At 37.8% G+C, this 26931-nt stretch overlaps 1 protein-coding gene across 1 annotated transcript in view; it reads right to left on the bottom strand.

The window, feature by feature from the left end:
• HACD3 (3-hydroxyacyl-CoA dehydratase 3) overlaps positions 1-26931 on the bottom strand; it is a 56080-nt gene that overhangs the window by 8145 nt on the left and 21004 nt on the right. Inside the window, exons 3-9 of the mRNA XM_004453138.2 lie at positions 19636-19709; positions 18183-18347; positions 16649-16700; positions 14761-14871; positions 8583-8710; positions 2739-2851; positions 1089-1195 (exon numbers count right to left, since the gene is read on the bottom strand). Coding sequence (XP_004453195.1) covers positions 1089-1195; positions 2739-2851; positions 8583-8710; positions 14761-14871; positions 16649-16700; positions 18183-18347; positions 19636-19709 — 750 coding nt within the window. The remainder of the gene's footprint in view (positions 1-1088; positions 1196-2738; positions 2852-8582; positions 8711-14760; positions 14872-16648; positions 16701-18182; positions 18348-19635; positions 19710-26931) is intronic.

The following is a 26931-nucleotide window of genomic DNA, read 5'->3' as shown; positions in this document are numbered from 1 at the left end:
AAAAGCAGAAACAAGAACTTGTTAGAAGCAAATGAAATATAGTCACATCTAACCTCCAACCCCAAGTTGTTGGGGACTAAATCATGTCCCCAGCAAAAGACATGTTCAAGCCTTAATCTGCATTCCTAGGGGGTGTGAACTCATTTGCAAATAGAACTTCTGAAGATGTTATTAATAGTTACGGTGTGGACTCATTGGCGAACAGGATCTCCGAAGATCCTACTTACGTGAGTCCAAACTGAATCAGGGTAGGCCTTAATCTGTATGACTGGAGGCCTTATAAAGAAAGGAAATTCACACATAGTCAGAACCACAGGAAGAATCCAGAAGTCAGCAGAAACCAGAAGAGCAGACAGAAGAGAGATCGCCATGTCATGGGAGACAGAGACGTAAGCTAAGAAACCCCGAGGGCTGCACAAGCTAGCACCAGGACACCATAGACTTTGGGGAGAGCATGGCCTTACCAATGCCTTGATTTTGGTCTTCTAGCCTCTGAAACTGTGAGCCAGTAAATTCATGTTGCTTAAGTCAATCTATTGTGTGGTATTTTTCACAGCAACCCTGGCAAACTAAGACATCAGTCCTCAAATTTCAGCCCTTGGTTTGTTGAAAATGCTTCCTCTTCTCCTTTTACAGAGAGTTTATGCTGCTGCATTTCCCCCTCCCTAGTTTTCTTAAGAAATAAGCCTCTAACCTATCAACACGGAAATGTGTGAAGGCCAATCATTTGACTGAATTAGGCTTTAGTTTCCTATTCTATAAAACAGAATAATCCCAATCCGACTCACTCACTGGTTGTTTGTGATAACAAAACGAAGTCATCAATGCGAACCTACTTTGGAAAATTTAAAACTCCATATAAATGGGAAGCAGACAGTACATGACTACCCATCTTCCAAACCTTACAAAAAGCTACTTCCCTGGAGCAGTCGGGTACCAGAAGGCTTATGGAAAGAAGCCACTAGTAAGAAAGCTTTGTAAAGTCCAACACCCCATTTATCAGACTAAGGCTGGCAGAAGGAGGAAGAAAGGACTGGCCCATCAGCCTCTGGGAGCTGAGGTATAAAATCTCAAGTTCCTGAAAGTACCTTCACTCAAACATCCCAGAGGATATAAGGGAATCCACACAGTGTAGCGAAGCCATGTGAGCACTTTCCAATCCATATCAATGCAGGAAAGCATGTAAAAGGGATACCTATTGAAAATAAGGAATTCAAATGTTAAAAATCACTTCAGATTCTGAATGCAACCCTAGAAAATCATTCAAGTAGAAGAATCACTTCTCAATTAGCCACACATGGCTTCTTCAGAAGAACTATAATCCTGGGCTCTCATGTGTTCCTCCCCAAATCTTCAAAGGATATAAACTCTCTTTAATGTCAGACTAAGTTTAGATCTCAAAGGAACTCTCTTTGGAATAGTTCAGTATTTGAACTAGATGCTCAGAAACTTTTTAGCGTTATTCCTAGTTCTGATGTCAGATACTTTATCTCTGGATAAATAATTGTTATCAAAACTAGAGATTTCTAATTTAAAATAGGACATACTCTATTAAAAATATATACATAAAATAAGAAATATGTTTCTTCCCGAACAGTAAAAGTTAACATTAAGGACCTATACTCTGTTTCACTTTTGTATTAAGGTAGACTAGAGGGTATACAGGGTGCTATGACTTACAAGCCACTGTTAAAACAATCCAATGCTGCTGCTGTCCTACCTCTCAACTGTGAACTTTGCCAAAATATAACCAAATCTAGAATAGAAGGGTTGATCTGAAATATCTTTGCTCCACTTGACTAAAAAGGGAAGAAACAAATATAAGTATGGTATGGTAAAGAAGAATATATCTACTTTGGATCTATTATATTTTAATAGACACTACTATAAACAGTTGAGAAAGGAAGAGTCATATAAAAGGCTGATTCAAGTTTCAGTAATTTTGCAGTGAAAATACTTGACTAGTTCCATCCAATCTTGACTGCTCCTTCAATTCTGTTTTGTTTCTTTTCATTTCTTTTCCTCTCTCTCTCCCCTCCCCTCCCCCCACCCCCAGCCCCAGTAGTCTGTTCTGTGTGTCCATTTGCTATGTGCTCTTCTCTGTCCGCTTCTGTTGTCAGCAGCACAGGAATCTGTGTCCCTTTTTGCATCATCCTGCTGTGTCAGCTCTCCATGTGTGCAGCACCATTCCTGGGCAGGCCAAACCCTCTTTCACGCTGGGCAGCTCTCCTTACGGGGCGCACTCCTTGCGTGTGGGGCACGTGTTCCTGCATGGCACGGCACTCCCTGCGCACATCAGCACTGCACATAGGCCAGCCCCACACGGGTCAAGGAGGCCCAGGATTTGAACCCCATACCTCCCATGTGGTAGACGGACGCCCCATCCACTGGGCCAAGTCCGCTTCCCAATTCCATGTTTCTTTAGCCCTTTGAGGAACTTTTCCATGTGAATGGGTCGTCTCTTTCCAACAAGACAGCAAGAATCCTGAAGGGTAAGATGGGTCTTTCGTTTCTCTGGTTCTCTCCCTCTGCTCCCTAATGCCCAGGCTGGCCCTATAATGCTGGCTTTAAAAAACTCTGCCTTAACATTGCAAACTCATAGATCCAGGTAGACTTTCCACACATGTAATCTTAATCCCAAAGCAAATGACACTCTGATGGCTAAGACAGAACTCCCTCCAGAAGAGATGCTCTGGAGAGGGAGTGTCGTACTACACTGTCCTGGCATGTCTACTTACCTGAAAATTTCAATTGCACTCCACAGATAAAACACAAAGAAAACCATAGCACTGTTCTGCATTTCTTCCATGGTGCCAAAGATGATAAACAAAATGAAATTTCTTCCAAGAAGCTATTGAAAGGACCCAAAAGGAGAAAATGTTTAAATATATATACATATACAAAAGCCATATAAATATGCTGTCTGAAACTTAACCCCACTAAATTCAAGGTAAATGGAAAAGATCGAACTCAACTTGTTTACTCCTCTGCTCCAGATCTGGAACAAATTAAAAGTAGTACAGAATGCAGAGTTAATGTTTAATTGGAACAGATTCTGTTTGGGACGATGGAAAAGTTTTAGGAATGGATGGTGGCGATGGTAGCACAACACTGTGAATGTAATCAACACCACTGAATTGTATATTTGAAAGCAGCTAAAATGAGAAATTTTAGGTTGTATTTATTACCAGAATAAAATTTTTTTTAAACCATAGAACTGTGCAACACTACCTGTGTGACACGTCCTTAAGTACCCACTTAACTGTTAATTATTTCCTTGCATTTCCATATGTTTGTCCAGTTTAAAACTTTTTGAAATTATTCTATATGAGTAATTTGTGACTTACTTACTACTCAATGTTATATTTCAGAGATTAATCCATGTTGATGGTTGTGGCTATAGCCCATTCGTTTTCACCGCTGTAAGGGATATCAATACATGAACAGACATTCTACTCTTGATGGACATCTGATTTGCTGCCTATTTCTGGGCTTCATTCTGTTCCAATGGTTTATGTGACTATCTCTGTACCTATACTACATGGTATTAACTACTAAATCCTTATAATGTCTTGATTTCTTTGCAGCAAGTCCCCCAACTTGGGTTCTTCTTCAAAACAGTATTAAACTTTAGACTATTCCTGTCACATTCCAAAAACATTTAAGATTGTGATTGGACTGCATTTTCTCTAAAAATATTAAAGTTAATATCATTATTATATTGAGTCTTACAATTAAAAGAAAGTTAAACATCAATATATTTACTTTTTGTGCCCTCCATTCTTTGCTGCAACTCAGATCCTGATCTGGCATTACTATCTTCTAGTGAGTCTACTAATGGTAAAATCAGTTTTTTGTTTGAAAATGTCTTTATACCTCTCATTATTAAAATATACGTATTTTTCCACTTGTACAAATCAAGGTCCAGCAAACTTTGTCCCAGGGTCAACCTGACCCATCAACTGTTTTACTATGTCCTTTTTAAAAAACAAACATTTATTTATTTATTCCATGCCACCCCCTCAATGTCTGCTCTCTGTGTTCATTTGCTGTGTATTCTTCTGTGTCTGCTTGTATTCCCAGAAACCAATCCTGGGACCCTCCAGAGTGGAAGAGAAGCAATCATTCTTTTGCACCACCTCAGCTCCCTGGTCTGCTGCATCTCTTATCTTTTCTGTGTCTCTTTTTGTTGCGTTATCTTGCTGCATCAGCTTTCCATGTTGGCCGGCCTACATGGGCCAGCACTCCACACGGGCCAACCTCACCGCACAGGCCAGCTTGCCTTCACCAGGAGGGCCTGGCTATCGAACCCTGGACCTCCTATATGGTAGATGGGAACCCAACTGCTTAAGCCACATCCGCTTTTCTACTATGTTCTTTTTCTGGAACACAGCCATGCCCATTCGTTTACATATTATGACTGTTTTAAGACTACAATAGCAGAGTTGAGTAGTTGTGACAGAGGACATCTGGCCTGCAAAGCCTAAATTATCTGGCCCTTTACAGAAAAAGTTTGTCAACCTCTGGTAAGATCTCTAAAATAGCAGCAATTGTCTTTCAGCATAATGAAGACATCATTCCTCTGCCTTCTGGCCTCCTTTCTTGCTGTTGAAAGTCAACTGTAGCTTCTTTGAAGATATTCTGCCTTTAAGTTCTGGTTATTTTTAAGATCATCTTTTTGTCTTTGTTGTTGCAATTTCACTCTGATGTGTCCCAGGGTAGACTTTTTACTTATCCTGCTTTTGATTTATTATACTTCTTGAATCTTTGTTTTATTCTTTCATCAGTTCTGGAACACTCTCAGACATTAACTCTTCTAATGTTTTCTCTACCCCCCACCTCTCTCCTTCTGAACTCCTGTTCAATCTTCTAACTCTATCCTCATGTCCCTTAACCTATGCTTCATTGTGTTAATTTCTTTAATTGCATCAGTCAGGTCACTAATTTATTCTTCAACTGTGTCTAATCCAAGAAAACCAACCATTAAATTAAAAAAATTTTTTTAAGATTTATTCTTTATTTCCCTCCCCTTTCCAGCCCTCCCCTCACCCAGCTGTCTGCTCTCTGTGTCCATTTGCTGTGTGTTCCGCTGCGTCCGCTGTGTCAGTGGCACCAGGAATCTGTGTCTCTTCTTGTTCCATCATCTTGCTATATCAGCTCTCCATGTATGTGGCACCACTCCTGGGCAGGCTGCACTTTTTTCTTCGCGCTGGGCAGCTCTCCTTATGGAACACACTCCTTGCGCATGAGGCTCCCCTACACGGGGGTCACCCCTGCACGGCACAGCACTCCTTGCGCACATCAGCACTGCGCATGGGCCAGCTCATCACATGGGTCAAGAGGCCTTGGGTTTGAACCCTGGACCTCCCATGTGGTAGGCAGACACTCTATCCATTGAGCCAAATCCGCTTCCCTAAATTTAAAATTTTGATTACTATATTTTTTATTAACAGAAGTTCTATTTGCCTCCTGTTCAGGTCTGCTTAATTATTATTTATAGTTTCTTGTTTCCAGCTCCAGTAGTCAGGGACTCTTTCCTTCCTTTAAACATGGTTATTTTCTATTCTGTCTCTGATAATTCTAGTATCTGAAGTCCTTACTGGTCTGTTTCTGCAGTCTGTTGCTCACAATGCCTTGTTTTCTTTAACTGGAAACTGGTCATTTTCCTTGGAAACATATTTGTGGGAATTCTTTAAGGCCTGGGCAAAGGTGGTTTTTTCCAGAAAAGATTTATGTTTGCCTCCACAAGAGTCTGAGGAAGGCAACAGCAAACAAGGATCACTTTAAATAAAATTCATAACCCGAGGATTTCTGAACCTGAAAATTCATATCACAAAATCTCTTGGAGGACCAACTTTTATGGTTATGATATTTTTAAAGTATATCTTCCCCCGGCAGGACAAACATTTGAAACAGAAAAATGTCCTTGTCAACTGCAAGGAAGTAGGGGGTGGGGGATGAGGGGACATATTTCTGATTCACCTTTATATGCAGCTCTGTGTTCTCAGCTTTACTGGAAAAGGATCTTTTACTGGACTCCTTGCTTCAATGAGGCTCTGGGTTTTATATCTCCTGTATTTTATGATTCCGTAAAACTTAAGTTTAAGTTCACTTGATTTTTCAAATCCTCTCATGGCAAAAGCCAGGGTCAGTGCTCAGCTTATCTCTACTCTAGCACTTATTAAGTTACTGGCCTGTTCACTGACATATTTGAGAGTTCCTACCTTATCCAGCATTTTCAGCATAAGAGCTCATCAGGCCACCTAATCTGCCATATTTCCTGAAACAGAATCCTCTAGCCTGTTTTTATAAGCCAAGGAAACACTTTTTATCTTATTACTACACAATTACTTTATGATAGAAGATGTTTTTGATCAAACCACTTCAGCTAGATATTAATCCTCTGATTCTTCGATCTTTTCTCAAAAGGCAATGGAGGGCAACAGATGTGGTTCAAGCAGTTGGGCTCCCGTTTACCATACAGGAAGTCCAGGGTTCAATGCCTAGGGCCTCCTGGTAAAGATAAGCTGGCCCACACAGAATGCTGGCCCATGCAGGAATGCCACCCCACACATGTGTGCTGGCCAACGCAGACAGCTGGCATGGCAAAATGACGCAACATGAGACACAGAGGAGAAACAGTAAGAGACATAGCAGAACAGGGAGCTGAGGTAGCACAAGAGAATGATCACCTCTCTCCCACTCCAGAAGGTCCCAGGATCGGTTCCCAGATTCACCTAATGAAAATACAAATAGACAGAGAAGAACACACAGCAAATGAACAGAGAGAGCAGACAAGTGGGGGATGAGGGGGAGAGAAATAAATAAATCTTTAAAAAGAAAAAGGGCAATGGAAAGAAATATGCATATTTGCCTACTTTTGCCCTAGTTTCCTGTGCTCATGTCCCATACTTTTTCTACTTTTATTTGGAAGCCAGGGAATCGCATTCTAGTATTCACGTCCTCAAGGATGGAGACTACTATTTATTATTCTGTACACACATTAAGCCCTAAATATATGTTAAATGACCCACTCAATTTGCTAACTTCCTTTTGTAAATTTAACTTCCAAATCCAAATTAGCCCTGTTCAGGTCCAAGACACTGACCAATTTTAGGAGGATTTAGTCACACTGCATTCACTCAGTCTATGTGAATGTCATTCCCTGATACCATGCAAAGGGAACTGATATAGAACCTGTAAAGAGTTAGTGCAGATTTCCCCTCAGAAACCATGGAGGCAAGAAGGAAGTGGGAAAACATATTTAAAGTGCTGAATGCAAAAACTACCAACCAAGAATTCTATATCTGGCAAAATTGTCTTCCAATAATGAAATGAGTCAATTTTAAAAAAAAAAAGATAATATTCCTACAAAAACTCAAGGCAAAATACATAAAAAAAAAATTCTACCTTAATGCTTAAATGTAAGGGTTCTTTATATACAAAGAATATTATTCCATGTTAGTGGGTCACCCACCATCCTCACCTTATTTTTTTAAAAATATTTTTATTGAGGCAAAATTCATAAACATATAGTTAACCATTTTAAAGTATACAATTCAGTGGCATTTAATACATTTGCAATGCTGTACAACTACCACCTTTCTCTTTCAAAGCTCTTACATCACCCCAGAAGAACATCCCATCCACATCAAGTGTCACTCTGATTCCATCTCCCATTCCACCCCCTTGAACACCAGCAATCTACTTTCCGTCTCTATGGATTTGCTTATTCTAGATATTTCATATTTCAAACAATATGTGATCTTTAGTGTCTGGCGTCTTTCACTTAGCATAATGTTTTCAAGGTTCATCCAAGTTGTTGCATTTATCAGTACACCTTTTATAGCTTTTACACTAAACAAAATAGCTTCCTTCCAAGGGCAGAAAACCCAAAAATCATAATGCTATTACATTAACAACTCATACCTTGCAACTGATATTAGAATACCAAAAATGATAACCATAAAAACAGTATTCCAAAAGAGACTGACCAAGAATCACCTAGTTCCCTTGAGAGTGTGCAGAGGTGGTATTTAATGGTATGTAATCACATAAGGAAAAGGGAAAGGAAGCTGGAAGACTTTGATGATCTGTTCCTAACAGCAATCTTCCAAATATTAGGAAATGATACAGATATATTGGGAAAAACCATTTCCATACTTGAATCAGAAAAGTCACCTACATATGTGGCAGAAATTTCAAAGTAACAATAGTTTCCAGGTATTTGATTGCTTTCATCCGCCCAAGACAGCAGGAGACAAAGTTAGTTTCTGCCTAAGGAAACTGAGGGTAGATTTTTCTGCTCCTGACTGAGAATTAAGTTCCCTAATTTTAAAGCTCTTTAGATCTTTTAAAAAAAAAACACCAACTTTGTGCAAAGATATTGTAAATAATTAAATAGACCTGAAATGGCAAAAATCTACTTTTGGAAAAAGTTTTCCTCCTTGTTCAGATAAAACAATGCTACCTGTGCAAATAGGTATTCTTACAAATTGAGCCTTTTGAGGAAATTGTGGCATACCTACTGTATAAAAGCTGAAATCTTTCATTTCCCACCCTTGAGTTCAACTACTTAATACCTGGATAAGAGAAGGCAATAATGGTGAATTAGTGACTCCAATTGCTGCATTGATAGTTTCCACAGCTGCCAGCATCTGGCAGAAATACATCATGTCAGCCAGGGTGTGAAAAGTGTCATAGAAGGACTCTATGGGTATAAATATACATTAAAGGTAAATCAATAGGCAAATTCCAATAGAATTATTTCTCAAACTAGATAACTCCTTAAATGAAAGGAACTTTAGGAAAGGTACAATTAAAATCAAGTCAGATTCAAGTAATAAACTTGAAGGGGAGCAGGCCTCTGGGGTCCTAAATAGTAAACTTTACTAGTTACCAGAAAGTTAATACATAAACTCTGAAACCCTGTATGCCTTTCTCATTTTTAAAAGGCAAAGCATATCTAGCCTTCATTCAGTTAACATATACTGAAAATCTATGTTTTAGGGCACAGTGATAATTCTTTTCAGATCCATTATCTCATTTAATTTAAAGTTAAAACTATGTCACATATACTGAATGCAATCTAGCCTTCTAAAATCTGAAGACAGTAAAATCATAAATGCAGATATGAAAAATTGCTGAATAAAATTGGGTTTCAAAGACCTTAATTGCATTTATATCTTTAGACCTAATCATTCTTATTTTAAGACTCTATGAAAGTAAAAAATCTAAACTGGGAAAAAAATAAGGTTGTTCTCTGAAACATTTCCATGTGCATTAAAATAGAAATAGTCTAAACACCTAAGAATACGGAAAGTTTGAGTAAACTATAGTATATCCATCCACTTAATGGAATATTATATAATAATTTAAAATGACAGCTATTGCTTATATGAGATCAGCAAATGTGGTATCAATTCTAAGTGGTCCATAAAATAATATCCTTTATTCTTCACACTGATATTCACTACATTCCTGCATTCTTCTTTGCAGTGTTTTTCAGCCAGGGCACCTCTGACATTTTGGGCAGGACAATTCTTCGTGCTGCACATTGCAGAAAGTTTAAGATTCCTAGCTCTCTGCCTTATTAAATACAAGTAGTACCTGTGAGTCACCATGACAGCCAAAAAGACATCCCCAAGTTGGAATTTCCAAATGGCCCCCAAAGAGATCAAAACAGCCCTGACTGAAAGCTACAGGTATAGGGAATCATCATCCACATATTTATAATCTAAGTTCTTACCATTAAGAGGTTACAAAGAAAAGCAAAAATTATAGTTGAATAATTATCACTAATGAACCAACTTCTACAATTAGTTTCTATTTAAATATCCCTCCCCACTTAACGCTCAGCCTGTTTATCACATCCAAGTTTTTGTCCATCATTTTCCCAAACTGTCGGTAACACGCAAATAGAATGAACAAAAATTGTAAAATAAAATTGCAAATTTTTAAAAATGGTGTAGAATATTCCTGAAGTCAATTAAATTAATGACAGGGACCTGCTCTAATTATAAATAAAGATTCTGATGAAAGAGGAGTTGGCAGAATTAGGTCAGTTACCAACAAAGAAAATACTATAAGAACCTCAAAAGAATGGTTCTCGAGTGAGGGTACCTCAGCTCGGTGGTTGAGCACCTGCTTCACAGGTCCCAGGTCCCAGATTAAATCCCTGGGACCGCCTTAAAAAAAAAAAAAAGAAAAGAAAAAGAGAATGGTTTAAATATCAGATGAAGAAAAAAAGCCCTTATAAAAACTAAACAAAACCTTCTAATATTTTCACAAAAATGACCTGTTTTATGATTCTGCTGCAAAGTCAAATGTGAAGAATGGTATATAACGTTATTGGTCTAATTTTTTTTTTTTTTTTTGAGGTACTAGGGCTGGGTATTGAACCAGGGACCGCATATGTGGGAAGCTGGCACTAAACCACTGAGTCACATCGGCTCCCTTATTGGTTTAATTTTGTCGAAAGCATTCTACCAATAAATAAGTCCATTCTACCAATAAATAAGTTCAAATTTTTATTCTTTTAAGAATTCGTGTAAATTTAAAATTATACTTTAAATTTTGTATTATATATAAAATACAAAATGTATTTTCATAATTTCAAATGTGAATTTTTGAGATAAAATCTCAACCAAATAAATTTTTTTGTCACTATTTACAATGAAATTTTGGTATCCTTTTTAAGGGGATTCACTTTAAATGGAATCTTTCCTGAACCAATTATCTTTGGAAAACGAGGACCTTCCATACTTTGAAAGAAGGAACTGTGATTTAAGATTTGGCATATGGTAAACAAAAAATTAGACCTTAGATCTTGTTACTCTGTTTCTGATTTTATGGGAAATTCATGCTTGTTTCAATTCAGGAATATAAACCTGGTTTCTAACATGACAGTTATAAAGAACATTATAACAACATTAAAATGCTTCTAATATTCAGTTTATAAAACAAAATACAAAACTGTACATATGGTATGACTGTATTTATTATTTTTTAACTGCAGGAAAAAAAAACTTAAAAGAAATACATGGAAATATTAATAGTGATGGGACAAAGGCTTACTTTCCTCCCCTGGTTTTCTCTATTTTCTAAACTTTCCTACATGAGATATTTACTTTTTTATGATTTGAAAAACAGCTTCTGAAGAGTAGTAAAAGTCACTTATATGCTAATAGAATATGGGTTTAATAGTGATGGTATAAAATAGAATACTCTTTCTGGAAGGAAATTTAGCAGTCTACATCAAAACTCTTAAAAACAACTTGCTCTGTGATTCTGCAATTCCACTACAGAAATTTTTCCTAAGGAAGTCATTAAGAATAAGTACAATAATTTAGCTACAAGGATATTCACTGGAACACTGTTCATAACAGTAAAAAGTTCAGAACAAACTAAACATCTAACAATTTGTTAAATTACTGTATGGCAACCCACAAAATGTAGCCATTTAAAGAGAGATTGCAGAACTATTTTTATGGATATGGGAAGAATTTCATGATTTTTATACTATTTGGTGAAAAATAAAGGCTACATGACAGTATTTATGTTATGGTCCTGAGCATTTTTTAAAACTGTGCAGGTTTGGAAAGACATACACCAAGGTGCCAAGCATATTTTGCTATGGCTGATTTTTGTTTTGTTTTGTTTAAACCTTTATTTTCTGATTTATTATTTTATAATTAGAAATTTTTAAAAAAATACTTTAATACGAAAATACTTCTTAATAGAGCCAAAGAATTTCTAGACAAGCCCAAGAGTTTGCTGCTGTTTCCCACTCAGCATAAGAAGTTTGGCAAGTACATGCTTACATGAAAAGATAGATGTGTGGAATCTGCCATTCGCCAACTTCATTTATTCGATAGAAGAAAACTGCAAAGAATAAAGTATGACCCTGGGTGCCAAGCCCCAGGTCCTTACTGCATATTTGAGGACTGATGGGGAAGAATTAAACTTAGCAGTTCCATTCCAGTAGGTGGCTAGGAGGGGGCTCAGAGCCAAAACAGAAATTACAAGTCCATGTAGCTTTCTTCAAACATACAACCCAGATAACTTAGCACACCTTTTGGAATGAACCATCTAACAGCCAGAAGGCTTGTATGGACCACTCCAGATCCAACTGTATTAGATTAAGCAAATTAAGTATTTATGTATTTGAATGTCATGGGACTATTCTCATTCCATGGGACTTGTGTTAAATCCATACTAATCTAATAAACGCTAAAGGTCCAAGAATATCTGAGATTCTGTCTCTTCAAGTAAATTATCTGTACTCTCTGGTCCCATATGACTCTAGGGGCACTGGATTTTGGGAAGAGTTTTTTTCTTGTCTGCCACTGCACACTACAGATTTTTTAGATGTTGAGAAGGCTAGAAAAACAATGTGCATTTCTTCCATTTGCAAATGACTCTAGCATTAACTTAAAATTCACATTCTATAAACCTCAGATGGGAAAATGTGCGGCTGAAAAATAAAAGTATCTACAGGGCTTTTTTTCCCTTTTAAATAGAGTTTATTACTTGTATTTCCATTATCCATTATTTTCCCCATACTTATTTTACAAAATACATAGAAATACTTCCAAATGTTTAAAATATACAAATTCAAACCATTTTAAAACAATACATTTTCTGCCAATCTTTTTTGTATTGGTTCAGTCACCCCTCTACCTTTTTATATGGGTGTGATCAAACTTTAAGAACACATACATACATTACTTTTTTAACCTCTCATAAATATTTTTCCATGTTATTACAAACTCTTTTTAAATATTTTATAATCTGCTCTCTCTGCCTAGAGGAGTCCACACCAAATCTTGGTGTGTATTTTTTCTTTCTCTCCCATTTCTCAGTAGGTTCTGTTCTTCCCCCATATCCTAATAAATTATTTTTACTGCCCTAACTAAAAGAAAAACAAAAACAAAAAACTTTATAATTGCTTTACAACAAACCAATCCCTAAAAGATGGATATTCAGGTAGTTTCTAATTTATCTGTCACTAATATAAATAGTGCCACGGCATCTGTCTTTTTGAAAATGCTTTTTTCTGTAGTTATTAATATTTCATTAGGAACAAAAATTTCCTGAAATGAAATAACCAGATCCAAGGATATGGACAATTAAGATTATTGATAGTTTGCCAAATGATTTTCCAAAAGCACTGTTATACTTATATATTCTCCCAGCAGCTATGGGAATGTCTATTTTAGTGCATGATTTCTTGAATTATCTTTTTTTTTTTTTTCAGTTAGGCCAGTAAAAAGAATTTATTTGGGAATTGGGAGAAAGAACAGTGCTTCCTAAGAAATGGAAGAGAAAGAAGGAAATACACACCAAGATTTGGTGGGGGCTCCTCTAGGCAGAGAGAGTCACTGCCTTTTTTAACTTTACGAATTTATTGGGGAAAAACATCTTATTTTAATTTGCATTTCCTTCATTGTTACTGAACTAAACATTTTTATGTATGGTAAATTAATTTTATTTCCTTTTATGAAGTGCCGATACATGGCTTTTGTTTATCTATAGGGTGGTGAAGTTTTCATGTTTTTAAATCAATTTGTACAAGTTCTTTATATGTAATAAACCAACCCCTGCTGGTGTTTGTTGCAATTTCCCAACAATCCCCCATCCTGTTAACCTTTAGTGTTGTCGTGATCTATTTTTAGATATAAAGGAATTTAGATATTTTATGTAGTCAAATACATTGACTTTTTTCCTTTATAATTTCTTCTAACACTTTTAAGTTTAGAAGTCCAAATCTTTCACATGAGATTTTTATAAACATTTATTTATACCTTCTATTACAGGTTAAATTTTTGATTTGTGACTCTTAAATCCTTTGGGGAAATTTATATTTGTGTACAGTGTGAGAAGAGCTAAACAGATTCCTTGCTTCCCATCTTGCTCCCAAAGCTATCCAATTTTCCTTGGAAACATTATCCCTCCAAAATATTTTATTGGATAATATTTCCCTTTATTGATTCATGATTCTTCTTTCAGCATATATATAATTCATATATACATAATAAGAGCTATTTCTGGGCCACCTAATCTGCTCTGTTGATTAGCCCATTCTTATGCTAACACTATACTATTTTAATAACTATGTTTTCATATCAGAAAGAAAAAGTCCTCTCCCCGTTACTTTTTTTCCCCCAAATTTTATTACTTATTCATTCTTCTAAATGAAAGTTTGGAATACTTTACATCAAATTTTCAAAACTTTCCCACTGGCATTTATCTTGGCTGATAATATCTGTTAAAAATATAAATTAATTTAGGAAGGACTAATATCTTTATGACAGTGTTTTTATTCTCTTTTAGAATAGTCCATTTATAATCTAAGGACACACCAAGACAGCTCCAAAAAGGAGGCTGGGAGTGAGATCCCAAGACTTGTATAACTTTGGCACTAGAAATATCACATCAATTTATTTACTTAACTATTAAGTAGTGAACACAGAAACAGATGCTAGCCCAACATGTGTCCCTGGCTAGCTCTGTGGTCTTGGGCTATTTCTTCGAACATCTCTAAGTCTTTTACTTACCTGTTAAATGGAAAGAATATCCAGTCTGCTTGTTTCACGAGGCCAGGGGAGATAAGAGATATGAAAGTATAATGAAAAGTATGAAGTGCTACAGATTGGGGGGGGTATTATTAATACCAATGGCAAAGAAAGGGCTACCTTTGTTAAGTAGTGGGCCAAACTACCAAGAAAGGGAAAACTAACTCTGCAATTTCTTACTTGCCTTTTCCCAAGATAAAGAATCGCACGGTCAAGTTAACAAAGATCCAGGAGAATCCCAAAAACTGTACAAAATTATACATGAACAGGTATCCTTTCTTCAAGCTTGCAAGAGCTGAAAAGCAAAGAAAAGTTACAAATTTCTCAAATAACCTAAAAACCCATATCTGGGCATTTTTAACAGAACCAATGTATATGAGGTGCAGAGGTGCCCAAAGATGTACTTACCAAATCCAATGGATGTGTCATGATGATGGGAACGAGTGTTGTTGGGGGGGGGAGAGGGGGGGTGGGGGGGTGGGGTTGAATGGGACCTCACATATATATTTTTAATGTAATATTACAAAGTCAATAAAAAATAAAAAAATTAAAAAAAAAAAAAATATCACACACATACAAAAAGGAATTTACACACTTACAAAAAGGAATTTAAGTCTCAAGATAGCCTTTTTTTTTTTTTTGGTTGTTAATTTCTTCCATCAATCCATTTCTCTCCTCTGCTTCTCTAAAAGAACATTCCTCTAAATTAGTGATTATTCAAATCTTTTTTTTTAAAAGCAAAAGGAAACCTTATTTAGAATCACAATAAAGAAAACAAAAGCAGAGCTGCTCTGCTTGCTTGACCTACCCCGGAGAAATGCACTGGAACATAGTTTGAAAACCACTGCTCTAAATCTTTCCCCTTACTTACTTACGGCATGTCAAATGAGCACACCAAAACTAGAAAAAGTTCAATTTAGGACAAATGAAGAACGCTTATTTCATTCTGTTTTGTTTTGTTTTTTTTTTGAGTTAGTTAAACATAGACCTGCATGGTCCTCCCACTAAAATGGAAACTCTTTTCAGCACAGATGCTATGATGCAGGCACCTGGCTCTCTACCTCAAGTGCCTAATAGAGTGCTTTCCATAAAGCGTGACATTAATAGATAGCTCCTGAATTTACTGTCACCTCAAAGATAATATACTTACAGAGCTTTTTGTTGTATAAGTGGCTGGACAGACAAAAGCAGAAACGGATTTTTAAAAGATTAATGAATAGCAGGACTAGATAGAATGCTCTCCTTATCTATGCCACAGCCCTTAACATCTTAGGTGGGTTAAAAATGCCACGCTGGAAGGAGTCTGGCCTTGGGCACGTATAGTTATTTTCACATGTTTATGCAGTCATCTGCCATTAGGCCAGTCCAGGAGACAGCTTCTTCCATTCTGCTACACCAGCCTTGGGTCTCCTCATATGACATCAGGTCCCAAACAGAGGGGAAACATTAAAGTCAAGACTTTTAATATGGGGAAGCAGTTGTGGCTCAAGCAATTGGTCTCTTGTCTACCATATAGTAGGTCCAGGGTTCGATATGCAGGGCCTCCTGGGGAAGGTAAGCTGGCCCACGCAGAATGTTGGCCTGCGCGGAGTGCTGGCCCACGCAGACTACTGCCCCGTGCAGGAGTGCTGGCCCATGCAGAGAGCTGGCACAGCAAGATGACACAACAAAAAGAGACACAGAGGAGAGACAATGAGAGACACAGGAGACCAGGTAGCTAAGGTGGTGCAAGAGAATGATCGCCTCTCTCTCACTCCAGAAGGTCCCAGGATCAGTTCCCAGAGCCACCTAATGAGAATACAAGCATACACAGAAGAACACACACCAAATGGACACAGAGAGCAGATAAAGGAAGGAGGGGGTAGAAATAAATAAATAAATCTTTTTTTCTTAATAAACTTTTAATATGGGTGTGCATAACTTTAGCACTGGGCATTAAAATTTCTCATAAACTCACTTACATAGTTCACTGGGATGAAATCAATAGCTCTCCTGCCAAATCACGGTCATCCACAACCCCCACTTCTATCACAAGTTAATTGGTAACCATCAGAACAGCAATGGCAACTTACTTTCAGGGGAGCCTTCACTTTCAAGTCTGAGTTTATTTAGGCGTTCTTCTTCCTAGAATTTGGACAGGTGTTTTCCAAGAACATAATTAGAGTTAGCATTCTAGGCTGTTTGCAGAAGTCCACATGAGATCTGACTTCCTCAAAGTATACCCTCAAAGCCACTCTCTCCAGTTGTGGTCAGTGCTTCAATGGGGAAAATACTCTAACTCCTGGTGCCAAAAAGCTGGACTCCTACTTCCTGGGAAGCTCTAGCATCACGGGATACCTATCCAGTGCTCACAGCATTAACACAACCAGCCTGCCAACCGAGCAGTCTTGGAATCTTAGAGCTAGAAAGGACATCTAGAAGATCTGTCACAGTTGTAAAAACAAAAGAGACTCTGAATGTAATTAATTAATTAATTAATTAATTTTTTAAAAGAGAGATGTTTAAGGCAGGAAATAAATACATTGCTATTTTACTTTTCAAGACTTTTGGATTTTTAACATAATTTTTCCAGAAGCTAAAATCATGCCTCCAACATCAGTATAGACTCACATTTAGCTTAATATAAAGACAGATGGATACATATAAAAATGTTTATAGACAAAGTATATATACATGGGTAGTATATACACATGTATTTCCTTGCTCTATCAGTTGAGAGGGCCGAGAAGCAGCAACACCCCAGTAGCAATGAGATACTGAGCATCCACATCTTATAGTCCAATAAAAAGAACAGAACTCCTTGGAGAAATGGCTGATTCTAGGGCTGGGGAAAGGAATATACAAAATAAGCCTAGAGCATCTTATAGTGTCAAAAAGTAAGAAGTACTATTTAAAAAAACAAAAACCTCCACAATGTTGGAGGTCTGTCAGAGGGGCACAAGAGCCAACTAAAAGAGCTCCCAATGGCCAAAGCTAGAAAAATTTGAGCAACAAAATAAATAACAAAGTACTGGACTATAACCCAAAGTAGAAAGTAAATATCCTGTGTCCACACTGATATAAATAAATGATTGGGTAAATAAATTAATGGGGGACAGACAAATCTCCCATGCAGAAGAATTCTAAACAAATTATGCAGATATTCCACCCTAAAGGAGAAGACACATAACCCCCCCACTCCTTAAGTATGGGTTACACATAGTGACTTCCTTCCAAAAGTAAGGAATGTGGAGAGGAGTAGGGAGGGAATAACTTTACAGTGAAAAAGCCTGACAAACATTACTCCAGCCAGGGGATGAGGATTAACAATAGTAGTCAGGTATGTTCCCTTGACATAGTAAGAATGGCACTTTATCTCTGTGGCACTTTATCTCCCAAAAACCTGTTACCCTAATCTAATGAGAAACACATCAGACAATAGTAATAGTGGGGTGGTCTACAAAATACCTGGCCAGTACTTCTCCAAAATCGTATCTCCAGGTCTTTAAATGAATTTGCAACTTTGCCCCTATTGTTTCAGACCCTGAGAGGTATCTGAGGTGGTCCAAACAACTTAGGCGTCTCATAATTTCTGTCTTCAGTGGCTGGATGCTAGTTTTTACTGACCTTGGCTCTGAGCTCCATTTCTGCATCAGACTCATCTAGCCAGCGATCAAAGTCAGGGGCCAAAAACAGTGGACGCTTCTCCTGCTTGGTGAGTCGCTCCCACCACTGACTCACCTTCTTCTGTACTGTAATGTTTACCTGCCTCTGGGTCAGTTTGTAAACCAGCTAGAAGAGAAAGTGAGAATGTGAGAATGTCATCTCCCATCCCGATTCCTTCCCCTAAAATTGTACCAAGCTAGAGTTGGTATGGCTGTAGAGAGAAGCTGCATGATATGCACATTCCTCTTCCTTCTCTGGTTCTCTAAGTCCTGATGCAAAGAGACATCTAGACCAAGGATTGGCATAGGGAAGAAGAGGTAAGCAGAGCAGTCTTTCTCAGACTCCTCCAGTGAATGGCACAGAAGGAAAACAAGAAGATAGCTCCTGGTCAGCAGAGGATGCTCCTGCCAGTTCTGCACCATGCAAGGCACTATATCCAATCACCCTCTCAAGCATAACCTCCACTTCCAAATTTTCCTCCCACGAAAATTTCTGAATTCAAATAAGCATATTCTCTGGCAAAAGCAAACTCTTGTTTTAGAAAGGCCTACATTAGGCCAGAATTGTAATAGATCAGTTATAACTTTTCTTCAAGAGTCAACCTAGGGTGTCTTCCCAACTAAATTCAAATTCTTGATGGCTGTTCTGATCAATACCAGGTTATTATTCTTCTACAAGGCTTCTTCCCTTTGCCTCCAAAACAAGCCCCATGATAGCTTCTTTGCCCTTATACCATTGTCGATTATTAATACTTTCCCCCAAACCACTGAGCTCCCTGCAGAAAAAGAGATCAAAAAGCTTAAGCTCCTTAGCTAGGAGTATAACTCCAGAAACTGAAATATGCCATCTGTTGGGTTCTCTCCCTTCATGTTAGAGAAACTTCCTTAGGCTGTGAGGAAAGGGAAAACTTAATTACACACTAGAAGCATTCATTCTATAAGACCAGCTGCTTCACGCTCTCTGATTTCTATTTTTCTCTTTGCCCTCTCTAGGAAAGTTACATAAAAGTAACCCCTTGCTGTGGGCTTCACTTACCCTGTGTAACTCTAAGCTCTCTATGGGCACCACACTCCCCTGTCATCACTAAAAACCAGGGGATATCAGAGCTGGGCAGGACCATATGTATCAGGTAGTCCAATCCTTCATTTAACACAGAATGAAACTGGATCTCCAAAAAGTGAAGAGAATTGTTCAAGCTCACACTGCTAGTGCCCAACAGAGTCTAGATTCAACTCAATTCCTGAAATTTTTCTATTCCTCTACAGCTAAAACTTGGGCTTTGTTCCAAATAAAAGAACTATATAGTTTCCTCTTGGTTCTTATCTTCTTTCCCACAACTCCTGCTCCCCACTTCACCAAACTATTAGCATTTATTTCCTAAAACGGAAAGGGAGTGAGGAAGGAAAGAACATACCTCTGGCTTCACAAGGTCAAAGAACTCCAGGTGAAATTCATAGACGTTGTCTCCTTTGGCACCGTGTCCTTGAGCTGTTAAAAAAAATGTAGGTTGGCAGCAGGGCAAGATGGTGACTGAATTAGGCATTACAAGAGTAAGTTTATCCTACATGGCAGTTAGTAATCTTATCAAAGCTATCTAAAGCACCTGTTTGGGAGGCCCAGGAGACCAGAAGGGCATCCTGCAACATCCTTGAATGTATGGAAGGAGGAGACTGCCCATCTGCAGAGAAGATTCCTGAGCAGAGAACTCCAGACCACACAGGCCAGTGCTCATCCTCCGCTGGCAGCACAAGTCACCTCGGGAGCTATTCCACAGCGGGAATTGGAAGCGCCATTTCCCAAAAATAGGGGAGGAAGAGCCAGTTGGGCACAAACTTCAGCTACTGATTAGTAAATTTGCCTAGCTTTAGTATAATCCCAAGAATGGCTAAAGTTTGAACTGTCCAAGTTGGAAAGAGGCTGGTCATCACCATTTTAACTCCATTCCCAGCATAAAGAAAAGCAGGCTGATTGAAAATCATAGTGACTAGGAACTAGGTACTTTCAGTTCAGATTGGACTGTGGCCCTAGCTTAAGCTCCAGCCCCACCTCCGGCAGGGAAGAAGCTGTGGGGATTTGCACCAGCCTCTCTGGGCAGCTGTAGGTGGATTTGACCAACATGGATTAGATAGTTGGGCACTACAGAAGGTCCATCTCCACCCCTGACAGGGCAGAAAGGAGGCTGGTGCTATGTCAGTCTACCTGGGCAACTATAGCCATTTTGGACTCACATGGCACAGATTGCTGCCCACACCTGCAGCTCCATCCCTGCCCCAGCAGGGGAGGAAGGGGTGTGAAGCTTCATCAGTCTCTCTGGGCAACTACAGATGGTCTTAGTCTGTACAATTTGGATTACTACACACACTTGCAGCTCTGTCCCTACCCCTGGCAGAGGATAAAGGAGGGAGAACTTGGAGCAACATAGGCACCTTCACTGGTATAACTTACAGTACTATCTATATCCTCGGCTCCTACTGCACAACCAGCAAGGGAGAAAGGGCAAGAAAGCCCTAAACTGAAGAGAGAAACAGCACCCAGAACAAAATACATCTAGTAAGTAAGCCACATACCAAGACACCAACAAATAATTACAATACATACCAAGAAAAAGGAAGCTATGGCCCAGTCAAAGAAACAAGATAAGCCTCCAGATGACATAAAGGAGTTGAGACAACTAATCACAGATGTTCAAACAAATCTCCTTAATACATTTCATGAGATTGCTAAAAATATTAAGGCTATTAAGACACTGGATGAGCACAAAGAAGACTTCAAAAGCATACATAGCACATAACAACAGATTTGAGAAGGCAGAAGAAAGGATCAGTAAACTTGAAGATATGACCTCAGAAAGCAAACACATAAAAGAACAGTAAGAATGGAAAAAATTGAACAGGGTCTCAGGGAACTAAATGACAGTAAGAGTACTCCAAACATACATGTCATGGATGTCCCAGAAGAAGAGAAGGAAAAAGAGGCAGAAGGAATATTTGAAGAAATAATGGTAGAGAATTTCCCAACCCTATTGAAGGACGGGTATCTGTGTTGAAGAAGCATAGAGTACTCCTATCTGAATAAATCTAAAAAGACCAACTCTGAGACACATACTAATAAAAATGTTGAATGCCAAAGACAAAGAGAGAATTCTGAGAGCAGCAAGAGAGAAGCAATGCATAACATATAAGGAAAACCCAATAATAGTAAGTGACAATTTCTCATCAGAAAGCATGGAGGCAAGAAGGCAGTGGTATGATGTACTTAAGATACTGCAAGAGAAAAACTTCCAGTCAATAATCTTATATCCCACAAGATCATCCTTCAAAATTGAGGGCAACTTTAAATTACTCACAGATAAACAGAGAGTTAGTAACCAAGAGGCTAGCTTTACAGGAAATACTAAAGGGAGTGCTACAGCCTGAAAAGAAAAGACAGGAGAGTGAGGCTTGGAAGAGAATCTGGAAACGAAGATTATATCAGTAAAAGTAACTAAAAAAAGTATAAAATGAGTGGTGAAAATAAAACATGACAGATAAAACCCAAAGGCCAAAATGGGTGAAATAAGAACTGCCATTACAGTAATAACAAAAGACACTTCCATTATAGTAATAACAAAAGACACAGACTGGCAGAATGGATAAGAATATATGAACCGGTGGCAGAACTGGCCCAGTGGTTAGGGCGTCTGTCTACCACATGGGAGGTCCGCAGTTCAAACCCCGGTCCTCCTTGACCTGTGTGGAGCTGGCCCATGCGCAGCACTGATGCGCACAAGGAGTGCCCTGCCATGCAGGGATGTCCCCCACATAGGGGAGCCCCACACGCAAGGGATGCATCCTGTAAGGAGAGCTGCCCAGTGTGAAAGAAAATGCAGCCTGCCCAGGAATGGTGCCGCACACACGGAGAGCTGACACAACAAGATGCCACAACAACAACAAAAAAGAAACACAGATTCCTGTGCCACTGACCACAACAGAAGTGGACAAAGAAGATGCAGCAAACAGACACAGAGAACAGACAACCAGGGTGGGGGGGGAGTAAATAAATAAATAAATCTTTAAAAATAAATAAAGTAAAAAAAAAAAAAGAATATATGAACCATCTATATGCTGTCTACAAGAGACTCACCTTAGACCCAAGGATACCAATAGACTGAAAGTGAAAGGCTGGAAAAATATAAGCCTTACTTGCAGTAACCAAAAAAAAAAGATGGAGTAGCTATATTTATATCAGATGAAATAGACTTTAAAAGCAAAATTGTTATAAGAGACAAGGAAGGACATTATATATTAACAAAAAGGGCAATTCACCAGGAAGAAACAGCAATCATAAGTTTATATGCACCTACCAGGATGCCCCAAAGTATATGAGGCAAACACTGGTAAAACTGAAGGGAGAAACAGATGTCTCTACAATAATAACTGGAGACTTTAATACATCACTCTGCACTAGACAGAACATCTGGGCAGAGAATCAATAAGGAAAGAGAGAGCTTGAATAATATGATAAACACACAGATATATATAGAACTCTGCATCCCAAAACAGCAGGATATACATCCTTCTCACATGCTCGTGGATCTTTCTCCAGGATAGACCATATATTGTGTCACAAAGCAGATAGCAATAAATTCAACAAGATTGAAGTTACACTAAGTACTTTCTCTGATCATAACAAAATAAAGTTGGAAATCAACAAGAGGTGGAAAAAGGGAAAATTCACAAATATATGGAGATTAAACAACACAATCTTAAATAATCAGTGAGTCTAAGAAGAAATTATGAGAGAAATCAATAAATATCTGGAGACAAATAAAAACTAGAATACAATATATCAGAACCTATGGGATGCAGTGAAGGCAGTGTTGAGAGAGAAATTTATAGCCCTAAATACACATTCAAAAAGAAGATCAATGCTGCACTGATCTGGAGAAAGGGGACATGGTAGTTGCTGAGGGCAGGGAGAGGGGAGAAGAGATGAGATGTGGGGGCATTTTCAGGACTTGGAGTTGTCCTAAATGATATTGTAGGGACAGATGTTGGACAATATATATCCTGCCATAACCCACTGAATGTCCTGGGAGAGAGTGTAAACGACAATGTAAACCATAATCTGTGCGGTGCAGCAGAGCTCCAAAATGTATTCACCAAAGGCAATGAATGTGCCACACTGACGAAAGCAGTTGTTGATATAGAAGGAGTGGTGGGGTTGGGGTGGGGTATGTGGGAACTTCATATTTTTTAATGTAACATTTTTGTGATCTATGTGTCTTTAAAAAAAAGACAATTTTAATTAAAAAAATACAAAAGAAGAACTAAAATCAATGACCTAACTACACAGCTGTAGGAATTAGAAAAAGAATAGCAAACTATTCCCAAAGCAAGCAGAAGGAATGAAATCACAAAGATCAGAGCAGAAATAAATGAAACTGAGAACAGAAAAATAGAATTAACAAAACCAAAAGATGGTTCTTCGAGAAGATTAACAAAATCAGCAAACCTTAGCTAGAATGACATAGAAAAAAAGAGAGAAGATGCAAACAAATAAAATAAAAATGAAAACAGGGACATTACTAGTGACCCACAGAAATAAAAGAGACCAAAAGAGGATACTACAAGCAACTGTATGCCAACAAACCAGACAATGTAGACAAAATGGAAAAATTCCTAGGAACATACCAGCAACCTACACTGACCCTAGAAGAAATAGAAGACTTCAACAAACCAATCATAACTAAAGATATTGGAACAATGTAGCAGTTTGATATTATTTATTAATTTCAAAAGGAAATACTGGATTATGTTTGTAAACAGATCTTTTCTTCTGGGCATATTAGATTATATCAGATTCATAGGTTTACTTGATTAAGTAATTATATAAACCTCTTGTGCCAGTAAGGCATTGAGTCCCCACCCAGCAAAGGGTGGGGACTCATAGATAAAAGGCATGGCAAAGGATAGAGTTAAAGGTTTTTTGATTTTTCAGTTTTGATGTAAGAGTTTGATGCTGAAGCCTTAAGCTGGAGCCCTGGGAAGTAAGTTCACAGAGGAAAGAGAAGCAAGCCCCAAGAAGAGAGAACTCTGAGCGCAGGAAGAAGCAAGCCCTGGGAAGAGAGAAACCCTGAACCCAGAGAGAAGACCCTAGAAGGAAGGAACCCAGGAAGCCTGAATCCTCATAGACATCGGCAGCCATCTTGCTCCAACACATGAAAATAGACTTTGGTGAGGGAAGCAATTTATGCTTTATGGCCTGGTATCTGTAAGCTCTTACCCCAAATAAATACCTTTATAAAAACCAACCAATTTCTGGTATTTTGCATCAGCATCCCTTTGGCTGACTAATATAAACAGTCATCAAACAACTCCTCAAAATAAAAAGACCAGGACCAGAATGTTTTACAGGTGATTTCAACCTTGAAAAATTGGAAGAACATTCCATGCTCATCGACTGGAAGACTAAATATCATTAAGATGTCAATTCTACCCAAACCGATAGACAGATTCAATGCAATCTCAATAAAAATTCCACCAGCATTTTTTTTAAACAAATGGGAAACACAATTATCAATTTATTTGGAAGGGTAAGGGACTCTAAATAGCCAGAAACAGTTTAAAAAGGAAAAGCAAAGTTGGTAGATTCTCACTTCCAGACTTTAAATCATATTACCTAGCCACAGCGATAAAAATAACATGTTACTGGCATAAAGATAAAACCAATAGAGCTGAAATGACAGTTCAGACACAGACCCTTATATCTACAGTTAAGTGATTTTTGACAAGTATGTCAAACCCACGCAGCTGTGTAAGAACAGTCTATTCTATTCAACAAATGGTGCTGGGAGAACTGGGTATCTATAGCCAAAAGAAAGAAAGAGGACCCCTATCTCACACTGTATACAAAAATTAACTCAAAATGGATTGGAGACCTAAATATAAAAGCTAGAACCATAAAGCTCCTAGAGGAAAATGTAAGAAAACATCTTCAAGACCTGGTGGTAGGTGGTGCATTCTTAAACATTACAATGAAAGCATGAGCAACAAAAGAAAAAATGAATAAATGTGACCTCCTCAAACTTAAACACTTTTGTGATTCAAAGGATTTTGTCAAGAAGGTGAAAAGACAGCCTTTCACCCTCTGAAAATATTCAAGGGGAGAAAATATTTGGAAACATACATCCAATTAGGGTTTGATTTCCACCCTATATAAAGAGATCATACAACTCAATAGTAAAAGAGCAAGCAATCCAATTAAAAAATGGGCAAAAGACTTAAATAGACATTTCTCCAAAGAAGAAACATAACTGGCCAAAAAGCACATGAAAAAATGTTCCATTATCACTAGCTACAAGTAAAATAAAATAAATCTTAAAAAAAAAAACAAAAGAAACCTAGAGTACAAGTTATCAGGAGATAAGAGGAGGGCTGCAAAGGAGTACTGATACTTAATGTATGTAGAAGTTTTAATTTTTAATTAACTTGACTATAAAAGTGTGGAAATGGATAGAGTTGATGATAACACAGTGAGCAGCATCTGGTTTATCAATGAGATTGTGGCTGAAAAGGTAGTCTAGGGATATAAATGTCAATTAAAAGAAAGCTAGAGAATAATCAAGGGACTAAATAATAAAGCAGATGACAATTGTAGTTAATAGTACAAACACAAGTGAACTAGAATGGATATATGTCACTATTACAGGGTGGTGAGAGAATGTGGAGAAGCATGGGAAAAATACAATTAATGTAACCTATGAACCACAGTCAACAGCAATACTGTAATATTCTTGCATCAATGCCAAAGATATACTTTGTTACTAATAGGGGGGTATGGTAAAAAATATGCCAAATGTATGCTATAGACCATAGTGGCAACAGTGTGGTGATATTGTCTCATAACCTGTAACAGATATTCAATAAACGGTGCAGTGTTAGTGAAGAGGTTTTGTATGGGAATTCCACATATGTGCATGATTGTTTTTTAAGTTCACAGCTTCTGTAATAAAAATTTAAAAATAAATAAATAAGGTCTTAAAAAAAATAAAATTGTATCACTGTTACAAAAAAATTATCATCGTATCATTGTTAAAAAAAAATTCAGGTTATTGTGAACCTGAATACATCAAGGCCATCCAAAAGTCAGCTTGGTACAGTTCTTTCAGAAGTATGCAAATATTAATGCATACTGCTAAAACAAGTGGGGCTTGTGGGCAGAGCTACTCAAGAGCTAGATAAGCTGAATCCTGAACAAGTTATCTATCTACTCCATATAATCTTGTGGTGATTGGTTCTAGAGTATTTACTTACTCTTCCAATGAGGCTTTGATAATACCCAGTATAAATAACAGGCAGGAAAAAGAATACTGAAAGCAAAACCAAGAAACCACTTAGATATAAATTTAGCTCTCAAGTTTACTTTGGCTCTGAATCCAGAGCAAAGGAAAATCAGGTGGATGGTATTATCTTGGATGCAGTTAGTGAAGGGAATTTGCAGGGTAATGCTTGATTGTCTCAAAGAAACCTCTGTCCCTCCCAGGTGTGAGACATGACTCCTGGGGATGAGCCTCCCTGGCATTAAGGGATTAATACAAAGCACCAACCAGTGATGCATATGGAAAAGACCTTAACCAAAAGGGGGAAACATCAAATATAAAAGTGTTTTTACAGCTAAGAGATTTTGAAATGATTTGGGAGGTCATTCCAGAGGTTACACTTATGTATGT

The sequence above is a fragment of the Dasypus novemcinctus genome, chromosome 3, assembly GCF_030445035.2.
Source record: "Dasypus novemcinctus isolate mDasNov1 chromosome 3, mDasNov1.1.hap2, whole genome shotgun sequence".
In the NCBI taxonomy this organism is placed as follows: Eukaryota; Metazoa; Chordata; class Mammalia; order Cingulata; family Dasypodidae; genus Dasypus; species Dasypus novemcinctus.
Note: the sequence above shows the minus strand (reverse complement) of the source record. Positions and strands in the feature narration are given on the sequence as shown.